This window comes from Gekko japonicus, unplaced genomic scaffold (assembly GCF_001447785.1).
Source record: "Gekko japonicus isolate JY-2015 unplaced genomic scaffold, Gekko_japonicus_V1.1 scaffold4292, whole genome shotgun sequence".
NCBI classification, from domain to species: Eukaryota; Metazoa; Chordata; class Lepidosauria; order Squamata; family Gekkonidae; genus Gekko; species Gekko japonicus.
In genome coordinates this window covers 8592-26420 of record NW_015165375.1, presented here as the reverse complement: position 1 = coordinate 26420, position 17829 = coordinate 8592, and the positions used below count along the sequence as shown (strand labels likewise).

Sequence of the window (17829 nt, the reverse complement as noted above, 5' to 3'; positions counted from 1 at the left end):
CCAGGCACACAATCTCAGCCAGATCTAATTCACAGGATTGCAACTGTGGGGATAAAATGGAGGACTGGAGAATGGCATCAGCCCCTTTGGATCCACACTGGGGACAAGCGACGTCAGTCTGTAATGTGTCAAAGCTGATACTGGACCAAAAGGAATAATTTCAGAGGGATGACTGATGCTGTCTTCAATAAGAAAGGAGATCTTTCTGTAGGAACGGGAAAGGCACTCGTTATAAATCTGGTCCTGGCTTAAGTTTACAAAAAATAGTTCTTTCTATGGCTGTAACTTTTTTGACAGGAGACAGAACTGTCCATTCTGTATTCCAGTGTCCATTAAACACTGTGAGTGCGGCAAACTACAGGGCAGGCAACGGGGAGAGACCTCTGGACAAGAAAATGGATGGGCATCTTTGGGTGCATCTCCAGCTCCTTCTGCCTGTTAGGGAAAAATGAGGGGCCCTGGATTTCTCCTTCCCTCTTGTGGAGGGGGGGGACATTGGCATCTCTCCACTTCTGAGCCTGGTGCCCCTCCCTATCAGGAAATCCAGGGAAGGGGGCCAGGCACACACAGGAGACATTTTTCTACCAGCCCAGGGCCGCCGCCACCCGCAAGGTTTGCAGAAAAATCCAAGGAAGAAAATTGCAAATTCAATATGTTTAGGAAAGCCTGAGATCTTGTGAACCCCTGTTGTGATATCTAGACTTTCAGTTGGGAAGAGCAGCCGCCAGGAGAGCTCGGGAGGCAGGGGAGGAGATGCAAGACCTGCCTTGGTGTGACCCAGGTGGGTGGCTGGCAGGCAGAGGAGTTGGAGTAGTCATCCCCCCCCCAGCACTGCAGGCAGTCAGGGGGGAGGGGGAATGGGAGCTGCTGCTGCTGCTGCTGCCCCGTGCCATGGCTGGGTAAGCCAGACAGGTGGAGGCAGCAGCCCCGCAAGCGGGAGGGGGCAGGCAGGGGAGGGAGGGAGGGAAGGAAGGGGACCCACCGTTTCCCCCTCACCACAGCATCAATGAGGCAGGAGACGGCAACAGATTAGGTGGACAGGGTGGTGGTTCAGTGGTCAGCACAGAAAGCAGGGGGAGTAGGATGGGATTCCTCCCCTGCAAGTCTCATGGGGCCCCTGCTCGCTGTCACCAGATTTTCCTGAAATGTAGGTGACACATTAGTATGACTGTCACAGCTGAGAGCCAGTAAATTGCAATGCAGAGTGTGGTAGACTTGAACTGATGAGGCCTGGGTTCAGATTCTTGCTCAGCTGTAAGATGGTGGGACCTGAAGATCTCCCAGAATTCGGTCCCTCCCCTCCCCCGACCCCACCATCCCCAGCTCTGCACCCAAACTCTCCAGGACGAAGTTCACTAGGTCTTGGCCTAACTTCCCTTGTAGGTAAGGGTAGGGATAAAATAGGAGCACCCAGTTCCTTGGAAAGAAAAAGAGAGAAAGACGGTTGTGTGGATGAAAAGGGGCTATAATGATTTGAAGAGACACGGAAACAATAGGAAGAGAAACCTTGATGCAAACATAGCCCAGCCGGACCCTGGTTATGCAAATCCACCTCTGGATTTTTCTGTCCGAATGTAGAGTTGGGGATGGATCAAGTCAGTAAACGAAGGCACCCTCTGTGGCTTGTCTGGCAGTTACGGAATGGCTTCCCGCCCACTAAAATAAAACCCAATTCAAGCAGCAGAGTTTTCAACATAACATCACTTTATAATAAGCATAACATCTTTTCAGTTTCTGGTATAACTGAAACACAAGTGCTATGAACACAGCAACCTTGACAGGGACAGCATCTTCAGTGCCGGTCAGAAAGGGCTGGCTGAACACAGGCAAATCCTAACAGATGGTGCCCAGTAAAAAAAAGAGGATGCCCCAAATAGTAATGGGAAGATTCAGGGCCTCTTCTTCCTCTGTAGGGCCTGCAGTGGTTCCTCTAGTGCTTGAAGAGAATAGTGGTTGGAGAGGGTCTTGTTTGGAGCTCACCTTTAGAACAAGCCTGCTATTCTTTACAATGTGAAAAGTGTTACTGTCGCTTTCAGAAATAAGATACAAAGGGGTGGGGAGGAATGTTGGGCAGTGGAGGAAAAAAATGTCTCAATTTTACTCGTCAGTTTTGATGGCTGGAGACAGGAGAGGCCTTTACAGGACTAAAAAAAACCTGAGGCTCTTGAGAAATAATATTTTCTTATTGATGGTCCTGGCGTGAAGAAAAGGTCCTAAGAAGAGATTTTGAGGTGGCCTTTTCCATACACGTAAAAGAAGGGCAGGAGGGTCTCTCCAGGGAAGGAGGCTCCAGAGAACTCGTAGATCATGGCTGCTTGGTCAGCGTCAAAAAAGGCCACTCGCCCCCCAGCGTAGTTCAGGCACACTCGGATCCTCTTCGGCTCACCACTCAGGGTCAGAGGAGGGTAATGATCTTTTATGGAAGCCCTGTACGTCCCTGACCACTTCCCCACAGTCCAGAACCCTTCCTCAGGGCTAAAGGTGATGCGTCCCTTCCTCCTCACAGACTTTCTGGCCACCCCCACAAGCCATTTTTCCTCTCTTCCCACAAGGACTTCCCAGAAATGGCGGCCTGCTATGAATCCCTTACGGCCCAGCACAATAAAGTACTGCTCAAATCTCTCAGGATTGTTAGGCAGAGCCTGGTCTTTTTCTCCTTCTCTCACGCTTTTCTGACCCTCAGACAGGATGAGTCGCGGATGGGCCGTGTCTGGATCCAGAGTCACGTTTACTGTAGGGGAAAATGAGGAGTCAAGAAGAGAAACGGCATCAGCTGGGGGGGGATTTCACCCTCTGGCCTGTTCTGTTTCCTTCTCCTGCCAGTCATGACCTCCTCCCACCTCTTCTACCCTCTCCTTGGTTAACAGGCTCTCCTGCCTTCTCCTGTCCTTTAAAAGGCAGAAACACCACCACCAAATGAGCAATCTCTCTTATATATAAAAGCCAAATGGTGGTGGCTTCTGTCCTATGGGGTGGCACGATTGCATGCACTCCCTCAGCCATTGGCACGTCGGCTGCCAGTCAAAACTAAAGATGTAAAATGTCTGGAAATTTTGAAGCTCAGAAAATAACCCGGGTTTTTTCCAGTTTTTTCCCCGGGAAATAATGGAAATTTTCAGAAAAATTGAAAAAAAATGCTACATTAGCATTCTTTTGTCTTTTCTAGATTGAAAGTCATTCTGCTACTTTAGGAACATAAAATATGACTATGGACGTTTTTACTTGGCATGAAATTATCACAACTAGCATATTAAAAATATAGTGTATCCAAACAATTATTACAAACAGAATACCCACCCACATGCAAAAACAAAACTGAGACCTTTTAATTTTCTTCTGACAATAGCACCTCGTAAAGGAATAAATGCATCTTGTTCTTCCATTGGAGAGTTCAGTTTGTAACCTAGGACTTGCTTGTCCTCAGTGCACAGAAATTAGATTTAGCCACTTCACTGCTTACTCCCAACTCCAAATCATTAATGAACAAGTTAAAAAGCAGTGGACCAAGTACTGATCCCTGCGGTACCCCACTGCTTACCATCCTCCACTGAGAAAATTGCCCATTTATACTCACTCTCTGTTTTCTATTGATTAGCCAGTTTTTGACCCATAAAAGGACTTGTCCTTCTATCCCATGATTTTTGAGCTTACTTAGGAGCCTTTGATGAGGAACTTTATCAAAAGCTTTCTGGAAGTCAAGGTAAACAATATCTATTGGATCCCCCTTGTCCACATGTTTGTTCACCCCCTCAAAAAACACTAGCAGGTTAGTGAGACAAGATCTTCCCTTACAGAACCCATGCTGAGTCTGCCTCAATAGGTTTTGTTCATCTATGTGCCTACTAGTAATTCTTTCCTTAATAATGGTTTCCACCAATTTACCCGGTATCGACGTACTGATGTATTCCATAGACTAATATAATCAATGCAGTTAAGTTACAATATTGTTACAGACAATTTCACTTAGAATATTATCTGGAATAGAAGCTTGCAGCTGAGCAGAAAAGCTTCAGACGTTGTACAGAAATGAAGCAGCGCTAAACGCCCACAGACGTGCGACTGTCCAAAAATTATTAGGCAGAGAATTCAGCTACTGCCTGCCAAAGAATACAGCTGACGAAGCACATAAACGCTTATAAGCGCACAACTGTCCAAGTAAATTTTTAGGCAGAAAATCCAGTTATTGCCTCTCAAAGAATCCAGTGATGTGCCTCCAGATTAACAGCGCATTTTGGCAACTCTTCCTCAAAACCACAGTATACTACTTGCATCATGTGGAACTACTTGTACATTTATCAATAAAGAAATTAAATAAGACTATTGCTCCGTGGTTTTTTAAATTACGTATTCCACAAAAAATCAAACGTGTGCCATGTCTAAAAAGCAGCTCCTAGAATTAACATCCGGCCTGCGCTGAAGGCACTGCACTGGCTGCCAATAGCATATACCGAATCCTCTTCAAGGTGCTGGTACTTACCTTTAAGGCCCTATATGGCCAGGGTCCAACATACCTGAGGGACTATCTTTCCCCATATATACCCCAGAGAGCACTATGGTCTGGGTCACATCGATTGACCATCCCAGGCTGTAAGGATGCCAGGCTCGTGGCCACTAGAGCCAGGGCCTTTTCAGTGGTGGCTCCATACTGGTGGAATGAGCTCCCAGAAGAGATCAGGGCCCTGCGGGACCTCTTACAGTTCCGCAGGGCCTGCAAGAGGGAGCTCTTCCACCAGGCTTTTAATTAGGAGCCACTTCACCACTACCACCAACATCGGTGGTTATGGGCTGGCCCCAGCTTGAAGATTGAACCATACCATTGCGCAACGTCAAAGATCACTGAGTCAGAAATGGCTGCTTGAACACTATATAGTATGCCATCTTAATTACTGAAAGATGATTACTATCACTATCACTTTGATTATTTGATTATTTTAAATTTTTCAAATCTTTGTATATGGATTTTATGGTACTTGTACCGACTAATGTAAGCCGCCCTGAGCCTGTTCGTGGGGGAGGGCGGGATATAAATGGAATTAATAAAAATAAATAAAAATAAATGTTTGTGATTCCTGTCTTCTCCAGTATTCATCTCAACTCTGCTTCAAGCATATCCACCTTAAATCCAAAAGCTTGTTTGATTAGTGACAGTTGGTGTTAATGCTATCATTAATTTTAAGGGGGCAGACCCATTCATGTAACTTGAATAGAACATATATTAGGTCATATAAAAGAAAAGAAATCCAAGTTAAGATTAAGACCATGAGGCATATAGGTACAAAGTTTAAAAATCCAGTATGCCTCCAGTCTGAGCAATGCCTTAGAACCATTGGAAAGATTTTAAGGGTGCGATAAATATCTATACATTACACAAAATTGCAAATCATCTGGTGAGTGTTGTATTTCAAGAAAATATACAACCATGGGGGCTTCCATAACCTGGTTGCAGACCCTAGATTTATGTTCTAGGATCCTCATTTTTACAGCCTTTATGTATATCAGGTCACATGGAAATTTTACACAACCCATTATGTATTGCAATTAGAAAAATGATGAACCATAATTACAAAACCACTGGTTGGATTTAGAAACATTTCAAGAGAAAGTAACTTCATAAGAACATAAGAGAAGCCAATGTTGGATCAGGCCAATGGCCCATCCATCCCAACACTCACAGTGGCCAAAACCGAGGTGCCATCAGGAGGTCCAGCAGCAGGGCCAGAACTCCAGAAGTCCTCCCACTGTTGCCCCGCAAGTACCAAGAATACAGAGCATCATTGGCCCAGACAGTGTGCCACCTATACCTTGTGGCTAATAGTCACTGATGGATCTTTGCTCCATATGTTTTTCTAATCCCCTCTTGAAGCTCTCTATGCTTGTTCCCACCACCACCTCCTGCGGCAGTGAATTCCACTTGTTAATTACTCTTTGGGTGAAGAAGTACTTCCTTTTACCTTTCTAAGCCTACTGCTCCTTAATTTTATTGAGTTCCCAAGAGTTGTTGTATTGTGAGAAAGGGAGGAAAGTACTTCTTTCTCTACCTTCTCTATCCCATGTATAATTTTGTCACCCCTCAATTGACATTTCCCCAAGCTAAAAGCCCTAACTTCTTTAGCTTTTCTTCATACGCCTTTTCCGTACCTTGCCCTTTTCCGCACCTTTTCCAATACTATCTTTTCTGAGTAACGGTGACCAGAACTGTATACAGTATTCCAACTGAGGCCACACCACAGATTTCTATGGGGGCATTATGATACTGGCTGATTTGTTTTCAGTCCCCTTCCTAATCATCCCCAGCATAGCCTTTGACTCTTTTATAGCAGTTGCACACTCCGTCAACATCTTCACTGAGCTACCTACCACGACTCCAAGATGTCTCTCCTGGTCAGTTACCACCAGTTCAGACCCAATCAAGTATACTTATACTTATTTTGCACTTGCCCACATTGAACCTCATTTGCCATGTTGATGCCCACTCGCCCAGCCTTGACAAATCCCTCTGGAGCGCCTCACAGACCTCCCTGCTTCTCACCACCCTGAACAACTTTAACAACTTTCATCTTTAGTAGGCCACAGCCTGAACCCCTGTTCAAAATTTGAAGAAGAAACTGCTTAAGAAAGACCAGTTTCTTGACAGTGATATCCAGCCAGATGAAGACCTCTGGTTTCCTCAAAATCTTACACAATGTTTTGTGTCAGTTTAGTTGTTCCTAATGAAAGGTAGCACATGGATTTTCTCCTCGTTTGGTGGTTTTGCATGGCCCTCCAGGGATGTACAAATTTTCTTCTGTATCCCAGGAATCACCTATCTACTCTACCCAACCTTTAATTATCTGCTTTAAAAAACAAACATCCCTCTTCTCATGTCATTCAAGGTGTTTCCTAGAAAACAAAATCAAAAGCACCCCACTAACAGTTTCTGTGCTTCACAGCATAGATAACTTGGTGGAAAGGAAACAGAATTTGCATTCCCTTGATACTCTCTGGGTCTACTAGAGAGACGAAAAAGAAGAGGTTTTTATACCTTGCTTTCCTCTCCCTGGAGGAGTCTCAAAGTGACTTACAATTGCCTTTCCTTTGTGAGGTAGGTGGGGCTGAGAGAGCTCTGAAAGAACTGGGACTGGCCCAAGGTCACCCAGCAGGCTTCCTGTGGAGCAGGAGTGGGGAATCAAACCCAACTCTCCACATAAAAGTCTGCAGGTCTTCAGTGCTGCACCACACTGGTTCTCTTCTAGAGAGACCCAGGTGCTCTAATGGTGGTTTCCACATAGCGAAGGAAGTGCATGGTCTCCCTATAATCGGTGCGGCTGCTGATAAAGCGTAGCAACAACAGGGCTTCTGCAAACAGGAAAATCCACTTAGAGAAAGCAGGCACCCAACGGGGTCTGTGCCTCTCGGGGGGGGGGGGATTCTCAAAGGCCTTCAAGTGCTCTTGCCCAGCAGCCCTTCTCCCATCATTTCAATATGGCGGCAGATGGGGTCAAAGGAGGCCGTTAATCCCACTCAGAGGCCCCCTCCTCTGCCCCTTTACAGGTCTCCTCAGAACAAGAAGGAACCGGCTGTGGCGGGGAGGGGGAGGGTTTGAGGAACAGAACAAGGAGTGTTCAGTAATGTTATCTCTGGAAAAACATCAAGTAGTAAAGCACAAGTTGTAAAGTGACACTTTTAAATTTAGAAATAATTGATTAGTGTATGAAGAGAAATGTACCTTTCTGCAAGTGAAGTCCAGAATCCAGAGCGTCTGAGGAAGCAAAGGAACAGAAGAAGAAGAAGAAGAGAAGAAGAGATTGGATTTATACCCCTTCACTACCCGAAGGAGTCTCAGAGCGTCTTACAAACTCCTTTCCCTTCCCCTCCCCACAGCAGACACCCTGTGAGGTAGGTGGGGCTGAGAGAGCTCTGACAGAAACTGCTCTTTTTCAAGGACAGCTCTTATCAGAGCTACGGCTTGCCCAAGGTCATCCAGCCAGGTGCAAGTGGAGGAGTGGGGAATCAAACCCGGTTCTCCCAGATTAGAGTCCGCGCACTTAACCACTACACCAAACAGACCCTTGTGCTTATCACAAATCTTAGGACAAAAATATCACTGAACAATACTGTCTATTTTCTCTTGGGGAGGGTAGGCGGCATGGTATATAGCCCAAGGGTGGCCAAACTGTGGCTCGGGAGCTGCATGCGGCTCTTTCACATATATTGTGCGGCTGGGGAAGTGAAAGGGAGGCATGCATTCTTAAAGACACCCCCACCCCCACCAGCTGGCTTGAAGAAGGCATTTGTCTCTTTAAATCCCTTCTCCAAGCCAAGCCATCTGGGTGTGGGGATCTTGGAAGATGCATTTAAAGTTAAAGTTGCTTTCTTTCCACCTCTCCGTCCCTCCCTCCCTCCCCATCTATTGGCTTTCTTTCCACTTTCTACCTTCCTTTCTCTCTCTCTCCCCTCCCTCTTCATCTAAAGTTAAATATCATTATCAATATCTGTTTTTACCCCTTTTGTTTTTATTTTTGGCAGTCTCGTGTAATGTTAATAAAAAGCAAATTTGCATATTTTCCAATAAAAACGTGTGGGTTATATTTGTTCATGTCCTGTGGCTCTCAAACATCTGATGTTTATTCTGTGTGGCTCTTACGTTAAGCAAGTTTGGCCACCCCTGGTATAGCCCAATCTTGTCAGATCTCGGAAGCTAAGCTGGGTCGGTACTTGGATGGGAGAGCAAAGAAGACTCTGCAGAGGAAGGCAGTGGGCAAACCATTTCTTTCTCACTTACCTTGAACACCTCTTCCTGGGGTCACAATAAGTCACTTGTGTCTTCATGGTGCATACATATTTCTTCTGAGTTACAGCCGAAAGGTTAAGTAGAAGCTACCTCTTGGGAAAAATTTATTCATGTGCAAATATTCAATTTTTCTCCCCACAAGTCACTTTGAGTAACTTGAGATCCACTTCATGGAAAGTATGCTAAGGTGTGTGGCACAAGGGTCCATTCCGGCTAAACTTAGGATGTTTCCAGACAGAGGTTCCACAGTGCCATCCTGAACAGAGTCACACCCTTGAAAGCTCACTGATTGCAATGGACTTAGAAGGGGGTAACTCTGCTTAAGACAGCGGAGTCGGTCCCCTTAAGACCATCCTGTAGGCTCAGCTGGGACATATTCAAGCAAACACACAAACACAATCAAAGGGACCAGTTTTGATCAGTCCGATTTGACCACCAGATACATTGCAAAGAGAACTGGGTTGAGATGTCCCTGAAAGGGACTGGGTGGGTGTCTCTATTAAATGTGAATTCCCTGGAGGGCGGTTTCCTCCCCCCTCCCTATCGTTTTAGGTGCTTGTTTGACCATCTACCTCCCAGTTTGCCTTTGCGTGGTCACAGTAATGACTGGAGATCAGCAACAGAGACTAATTTTGAGAAATCCACATAAGGCAATTCTGAGCTAGAGCTACAGGAGAATTCTGTCCACAAAACTTTACATGGGGAACTAAAATGGCCTTCTGAATTGGTACGTAAATTCCCTGCATTCCTGGGTCTGCTAATGATATAAGCAGCCTGGAGCAGACTAAAGCACACACCTGGCCCACTCTAATGTCTGGTCTGAAATCCCTGCAGTGTTCCTCCATTACCTTTGAGTTGCTTCTTGATGCCCTCCAAAAGGAGATTTAAATCCGAGAAGTCCCAGATACGCCACTTCACTGCAAGAGGAAAAGCCGCTGGATTCTCACACGACTCCCTTTTTTCATACCTGGAGAAAATCATGTAAAGGTACCATCCATCCAATTCAGAATATGCACCCCCCCCGGTAGATTAGAAAAACAGATAATGGAATAGGTAGAAAGTATAGAGAAAGTCTAGAGACACAGCCTCCACCTCACTGAAGTTCCTACTTTGTTAAGAACTGGGCCTGGGTTCCACACAGCCACACAGCAGTTGCAGGGAATGGCTGCCACAAGACAAAACCCTTGTGGGCTCAGATTGCCTCCATGTTAGGGGGAGCTCCTGCCCCCTGCCAGCCTGTTTTGCACGCTGAAATAGCACTGGGGAGGTTATCTGCCCATTTTTGCTGCTCCTTGTGGAGTATTTTGTGCAAAAACAGGGAAAGTCCCTGCCCCCAGCACTGTCTTGTCATGAAACAATGACTCGGGGAAGGGGAGGCAGGAGCCCTTCCTCTCCCACAGCAGCAATTGAGCCCTGAACGGGGTCTGCTTTAAAAAAAAAAAAAAATACCCCTACCCTGCAGCTGCCGTGTGGCACTACAGAGCCCAGGCCAACCTCTTAAAAAACCAAACATCTAGTTAGGCCCCAAGAACAGCCACCCCACATCCCCTGCTCCTACCTGTCTTGCAAATGTCTGTGTAAAGAAAAAGAAAGCTGGGGAGAGCTTGGGACCAGGGCTGGAAGACCCTGGTTCAATCCCACTCTCAGGCACGCTTTCTCTCAGACAGGGTTGTTGTGAGGAGAAAATGGAAGAGGTCAAAATCAAGAACATCGCTCCCTGGGTGACCTCAAACCAGTCTCTCTTTCTCTCTCAGAAAGGGTTCTTGTGAGGAGAAAATGGAGGAGGGCAGAATCAGGTACATCATCACCTGGATGTCTTTTCTCCCCTCTCCCATAGTACTAGAAGAACTAAGGGGTACCCAACAAAGTTGTTGAGAATTGACTGTAGGCTGAGGTAGTGACTGATGGCCACCAGCACAGAGAGCTTTAAAAAGGGGATTAGACAGATTCATGGAGGAGGGGCCCATCAGGGACTCAAGGGAGCCCCCCCATATCCAGAGGCAGCAAACCTCTGAGCACCAGGGCCAGGAGCAGGGGAGGGCCTCGGCTACTCTGCTCATTTTGATTGGCCCTCCAGGACAACTGGGTGGCCACTGCATGAAACAGGATGCTGGCCGAGATGGACCACAGGTCTCATCCAACAGGCTTTTCTTAGGTTCTTGAGAGTGTGGCGGATACATAAAGGAATAAAACATATCACATGACACCACTGTACCCAGATACGCCCATTCTTCTGTTCCTTTTAATAATTTCCCACTTGTGGGGGGAGGGGCATGGACATTTGAGCCCAATAAAGTCACATGACAATTCTTCATCTCAGTCTATCTGCGGGAAGGTATAGGAAAAATATGACGTTTCTGATCAACAGCCGTGTATTCCCTATGATGGGTTGCTCTGCTGGAGAACACTTTCTTTTGAGAGCGCTGCTGTTTCTGGGGCTGCCAACTCAGTGCCGTGTGGTGGCAGGAACACTGATGTAAACATGGCACACACTCCAGCTCCTGCTTTCTTGTCTACACTCCTTAACATGTGAAGCACATCAGATACGGTTGGGCTGTCATCGCAGTGCTGTCAGTAAAATGCCAGCGTAGCCAGTCCCAATGCCAACCAAGGCATTATTTGGGCCAAGTAAAGTTTACCACCTCCCATTTTGTGGAATGAAGGTAGCTCACGAGTCAAGAACTATTTTGTAAAAATGTTGCTTTGGCAGCACCTACTGTCGCCACAACACAAGGATCCTCACTGTGCAACTGAAGGTAAGCCGCAACAGCCATTTTGTGGATGGCACCACCTCCTGTGACTGTGCCCACCACACCCCATCAGAACTGCAAAGGTACCTGCAGCCTCAGAAAGGCTGGGAGACCCTTGTTCTGGAGATAAACACCAAAGTGTCAGGCCAGACCACCCCCCCATTTCAGTACGCGATTGCCCATTGATAAGGCTCTGTGGACTGACAGACGGATGGAGATCCACGCTCATAGTTAAGAACATAAGAACATAAGAGACGCCAATGTTGGATCAGGCCAAAGGCCCATCCAGTCCAACACTCTGTGTCACACAGTGGCCAGAAATACCAGGAGCCATCAGGAGGTCCACCCGTGGGGCCAGGACATTAGAAGCCCTCCCACTGTTGACCCCCCCAAGCCCTCCCACTGTTGACCCCCCCCCAAGTTACACCTGATTTGGCCCGCAGCCGTGATCCAGAAGGACCATGTTCCTCACCAGCTTCCCAGTCCAATCCCAGCAATAAGAAGGTTAAAGCTAAAGGTCCACTTACCTCTGCAAGGTGCTTCTGGCATCCTAAAGAAGAAAGGCAGAGAGAGAAAGAAGAGACCTCAATGCCTGCTAAAAAACCCAGGAAGACCCCCTCAGACCCTGGAACATTCTGCACTCTGGCCTTTTGCTTGCGTCCAGCTAGCCGACTTCACTCAGAGACTGGGGAAGATCTTCATAAAGTGTGAGAAAACCTCTGTGAGGTTACTATCAGCAGACAAAGCCGAGCCATTTCAGAGCAGAGCTGGGTGATCTCCTTTGACAACTCAGCAGTGGTGACTCTCACAAAGGATTTTTCCCTCACACGGAAAGCAGGAGGCCCTCAGATTAGGGTGTGCCCCCCTTTTGGCTCCCTGCAGACACAGAGGCATTCCCAGCAACTAGCCCTGTAACAACGTACTTTCATTTTTTAACAAAAAAGTCCTTATTGTCGCAGCGCTATAACTGGAAATGTGAAGACTGCCCTTTCTTTAAAATAAGAGCCAGGGATTAGTGCAGCAGATTACAATGTCACAATGCCGTAGTAACCTAGTGTCAGATTCCTGGGCAAGCAACTCTCAATCACACTCTCATTGGCAGTGAGAAGCTTCATTGAGAACAAGGCAAGTTCCAGCTGTAACACAACTGTGTCAGTTCTGAGCATTTTTGCACGTACAAGCAAGATACAGGTAATTCACATCTTTGGTGATATAGGTAATTCAAACGTTTGGTGTAGTGGTTAAGTGCGCGGACTCTAATCTGAGAGAAGCGGGTTTGATTCCCCACTCCTCCACTCGCAGCTGCTGGATGACCTTGGGCAAGCCACAATTCTGACAAGAGCTGTCCTTGAAAGGGCAGTTTCTGTCAGAGGTCTCTCAGCCCCACCTACCTCACAGGGTGTCTGTTGTAGGGAGGGGAAGGGAAAGGAATTTGTAAGGTGCTCTGAGACGCTGAGTGAAGGGCGGGGTATAAATCCAATCTCCTCCTCCTCTCCCCTCCTCCTAATCCCACACACATGTCACCCAGCCTGGCGTTAACCGTCCTACCCTCTTTTCACATGGGAATATATGGACCCCTTATCTCAAGCAAGCTAGTACTAAGAAGCGCCAAGGACATCTCCGTGTAGGAGAGGCTGTGGCTTGAGTGGTGAAATAGGTTTTGCCTCTAAGACAGAGCCAGCACTCACACATCACTCATACCCCCACCTGAGGAATTCCCCTCCCCTCAATATCTATGGCAAACTGCAAAGCAGAGCAGAGCAAGGTTTGACATCTAGCCACTGCCCTTCTCTTCAAAACCTGAGAAAAGCCCAGACATGGGGGGAGGATGGTGCCCCCGGGGAATGAGAGAAGGGGAGCCAAACTCTGTCACCTTTCAGCTGTAAAAAATCTTCCACGTGACCCACGTTCCTGGTTTTTCTTTTTGAAAGAGGTACCCGTGAACCTGGCTTTACAATCAAGTGAGACGCAAACACACTTTGGCTTCTGAGATGGAAGTTGAGTGGCCTCAGTCTATCAGGCAGGGGGCTGGGGGGGGGGAAATGATGCATTTCCAGGGGGTGGAGTTTCACAGGGCTCCTGGGATTGTCCAGTCTGCCCCTGGCTGGAGTTGTAAAGGCACAGAGGGGAAAGCTGCGGAGGTGGAAACCTGCTAGCAACATAAACAGGGCTTGTTTGCTTTTCTGCTAAGCGGAGGAGGCATAGAAAGGGCTTGGAGCCAGCCTCCTCCCCAAGGGGAGCCTGGGCTGTTCCCGCCACCCCCTCACCTGCAGGAGATCTCTGGCCGACTGCTGACACTTCTCCTCCATCTCCTGGATGAGGCTTTCCAGAGAGGAGAGCGCCTCAGAGAGTCTGGCCACACGCTGGTCCCTGTTTCTTGCCACCTCCTTCTCCACCTCTTCCATCTGGGCCAGCAAAAGTTTCTCTTGTTCCTCCAGAAATTCATGCAGTTGCCTGAACTTTGCTACTGTCTCTTCCTTCTCTCCTTTGGTTTGCTTCTGAAATAGAAAGAGAAGGAAAGGAGGCCCAGCGTCAGGAACACAGCCGGTCTTTGTAGTGGGAAGAGAACACTTGAGGAGGCTCCTATCGGAAGGGCACTTTTTGCCTTCCACAGAGATCACAATTAACATTCGGCAGGGGAAGAGGCAGACTCGCCAGGACCCAGCCTCCGGGCCAAAGGACACAAGGATCTCCCTCCAGCTCCCGGAGGGGCTCTTTCAGCCACAGAGGATTAAGGCTGCAGCAGAAGACCCAGAGTGCAGGAGGGGCTTCCTCAGTCCGTTTGTCCCCCCACTAAAACACCCTCCAGAGGTTGACTCCCCCAGTTCCCCTCAGGGGACGAGACAGGAAGGTTGAGTAGAAACACCCCTGGGGGCCAAAGAGCTCAGAAGCCCCTTCCACTCGCTTGGCCTCCCAATCTAAACTGCAGCTCCCCTGGCTGCATTCTTGGCAAGAAAAAATTGTATGTGTGTGTGTGTGTGGGGGGGGGAATCTACACACTACCGAGCATCCCAAGTACTTTCCCCCCTTAGAATCATCATCTATGGCTGAACCCCACTTGGCTCAATTCACTTGGCTCCATTCAGCATCAATGAGGTTATCGATCAACGTTTGCAGCAACTGGGTTTTTTTGGAGGGGGGGGGCAGAGAGTTCTCCTGGGTTGCGTCTTGGCACATTCACACAGATGGGGCCTGGACACAGAGCTTCTTCTGCCTGGGATTCGACTGCTATTTAGTGCTCAATAAGGTTTTTTTAAAAAGTTTACATTTAATATAGCTGTTGGGTCTGGCCGGGGGGATAGCTTGGAAGAACACTGAATGTTTAATCTCTTATTTCACCTTCTGCACTTACTGAGTCTTAATGTCTCGTCGGTTAAGCATGGAAGGGCCAAGGGGCACCATTGTTGGGCTGTGCGGAGGGCATCAGTTGGCCTTAATCCGGCCCTGCACTGGGCCACCCAAATGAGTTCCCTGCCCTCCCCCGGCTCCATCCCTCCGTCTCCAGGAGTTCCCCAGCCTGTATCTGGCAACCCTGCCCCCCCAGCCCCCATTGGTGGCCGGGGGCGGGACCTGGAAACACTATTTCCAAACCAAAAAGGGGTGTGTGGCCTGGCGGGTTGACTTTTCTGCTTCTTGGACTGTGTTCACTCCCCAGCCATAGTGACACTTACGAGCAGGTCTTGGCTTTCCTTCTCCACGTCTCCTTTATACGCCAAAATCCTCTCTCTCTCCTTCTTCAGAATCTCCAGACAGGTGCAGAACTGATCCTGTGTGTGTGGGGAGCGGATCCAAAATTGAAATGTGTTACTTTTTAAAGGTTCACCCCATGCTCTTCTCTCATGCCCACTATTACACACACACACACACACACACACAGACATGGGCTGGATTTCTTGCACTGAAAACAATTATTTGTAGTCAACATATCACTGCCTTGTGTTAACACTCCAGCAATATATCCAGTACTGCCTACTGTAATAAGAAATGGCCAAAAGGACAGTGGCAGGGAACGGTGGTGAAAATGAATACTTTCCACACTTCCTCAAAAACCTCTTTTGATACCATCTTTAAAGAATGATCCAAAGCAGGTTTGAGAAAAACCTGCAGCAAATCCACGGAAAAACTGGGAAGGTGAATGGAAAACCCCCAACGGCGTGCCAAACTTAAATCCCCTGCAATCTAAGAGGGGGCTCTGCAGCAAGAATTCTGTGTAGAAGCAGCCGCAGTTGTGGGACGCCGGGGGGGGGGGATTCCTTGTAGTGCCACAGTGCAGTGGGAGGGCCGTGGCTCAGTGGGAGAGCCTCTGCTCGGTTAGCAGAAGGTCCCGGGTTCAGTCTCCCGGCATCTCCACTTGAAACGAAGAGGTATCAGTTGATGTGACAGGTCTCCACCTGAATCTCTGGAGAGCCACTGCTAGTCAGAGTGCACCTGGAGAGACCAAGGCAGAATAAGGCAGCTTCATGTGTGGCTCTCCCACCCCCCCAATACTGTTATTCTGATTTAAACTGCTACTTCACACCTACAGTTTACGAGGGAGGGAACACATACAGGTACCAAACCTGCACACGTTCTCCCCCAGATCCAAGGCAAACAGCAACTCCAGGACAACAACTGAAATCGGGAAAGCGGTTGGGGGGGGGGGAGGAATTAAAAGTGGGAGTCAGGCAGCTGCCCCTTCTACCTCACCCACACAATCGGCTGACTGGATGACCCCCCCCCTTTGAGTTCTCTCTCTCCTCTTCACCCCCTCCCACTTTGTAATCCCTTCCTTGGCAATGGGTGATTGCATCATCCCTGGGTTCTACTATATAATGATGTAATTCTAGCAGTTTGTAACATGACTACTACCTCTGATGGAAGTGACACACATCCTGACGAATGGGATATTCGCTACCAGGTTTGTTGGCTAATTTAAATAGTTTCTAGGCTAAAAATATTCTAAAATTAGACCACTTAAAAACTTTATTAATTGTATTTCTATTTTTATGTAGAATAATTTGGAGAATTTGCACAGATACTATCTATGGCCCACTATACAAACTTGTAGCAAACGCAAAGAATATAAGCTAATTTCTTATTATTTTTTAAATTATTATATATATTTACTATATACATTTGATATATAATAATCTGGCCTTTGTTTCTTTTTTTCAACAATTTCAGAAAGCAACAACTGGTCATATATATATATGTGATCTCATTTGCACCCTAATAAACATTTGTATATTTTTATATAATTTATTTGTTAGCTTGAACCTCTTAGATCACAACAGCCAGACAGGAAGTGACTCCATCTCCCCACATCACCTCACCTTGGCCTCAGCAGGGGGGCAGGAAGCAATGCCCCAAGGGAGACACCAAGCCGGGAGGGAGGCAGCAAAGTTGTCACTTCCCATTTGGGCCCAGAGGCCGGAGCAGAAACTGGAGAAAGTTTCCCTGCAAAGAGACCCACCAACCTCCACCTGTTGGATTTCTTACCTTGTACTCCTGGGAGGCCTCCTCAAGAGGAAGGGTTTCATGATTTCTGTGCTCCTTGGATCGGTCGCAGACCACACAGATGAGAGCTTGATCGTCCTTGCAGAAGAGTTTCAGCGGCTCCTGGTGCTTCTGGCAAACTCCCCCTTTTCCGGCTGTCCCGACGACCTGATGCCCAAAACAAAGAAACAAGATTTGTTTCATTTTTTTCTCCCCCAGGACTGTATATCTCTGTGTAATGGACAGGATATAGTTAGTGCCTTGTTCAGTTAAAAAATAACACACACACACACACACACATATATATATATTCATACACACACACAAGCTGGATGTAATGAAGTGTAAGCCTATGGGTATGGCTTTCATTTGGAGTTTGGGGAGGGGAAAGGTCTTTTGTCAGTGTGAGGGAGCCAGAGGGAAAGGTGCTGAGGAAAAGAGAGTTCTGAGGAGCAAAGGCAGGGAGAAGCCGTCTGAGTTGTGGTGCAGGGAAGGCCAAGAAGGAGCCTCTGGAGATCTGCAGCCTCACCAAGAGCACCACCACCACCACCACCGAGGGCCAGTCAAGCTGCAGCAGGAAAAGACTGAGGGGGAAAGACCTGCAGGATGCCTCAGAGACACACAGCAAAAGACTCTCATTGCATCTTTGGTTCCCCCTTTAAGTTAGGTTGCCTAGGAGTTTTCTATTCATGAACCGTGCTTGAATTCCACACTCGTCCATTTAGGATTAAACCCTACTTGTAGTTTAGGTTCTACTTGTAAATGGTTACCAGCAATTGTAGGGTCTGGGAGTTTTTGTTTACATACTGGCAGCCTACCTACTGGCCACCCCCC

The 17829-nt window shown here is 47.5% G+C and overlaps 1 protein-coding gene across 1 annotated transcript in view; it reads right to left on the bottom strand.

The window, feature by feature from the left end:
- Nucleotides 1–1739: 1739 nt before the first annotated feature.
- Nucleotides 1740–17829, bottom strand: part of LOC107109930 (tripartite motif-containing protein 7-like) — an 18558-nt gene continuing 2468 nt past the window's right edge. The window contains exons 2-8 of the mRNA XM_015410640.1: nt 16999–17163; nt 15192–15287; nt 13788–14018; nt 12048–12070; nt 9619–9737; nt 7706–7738; nt 1740–2731 (exon numbers count right to left, since the gene is read on the bottom strand). Of these exons, the coding sequence (XP_015266126.1) occupies nt 2214–2731; nt 7706–7738; nt 9619–9737; nt 12048–12070; nt 13788–14018; nt 15192–15287; nt 16999–17163 (1185 nt within the window). The 3' untranslated portion in view covers nt 1740–2213. The remainder of the gene's footprint in view (nt 2732–7705; nt 7739–9618; nt 9738–12047; nt 12071–13787; nt 14019–15191; nt 15288–16998; nt 17164–17829) is intronic.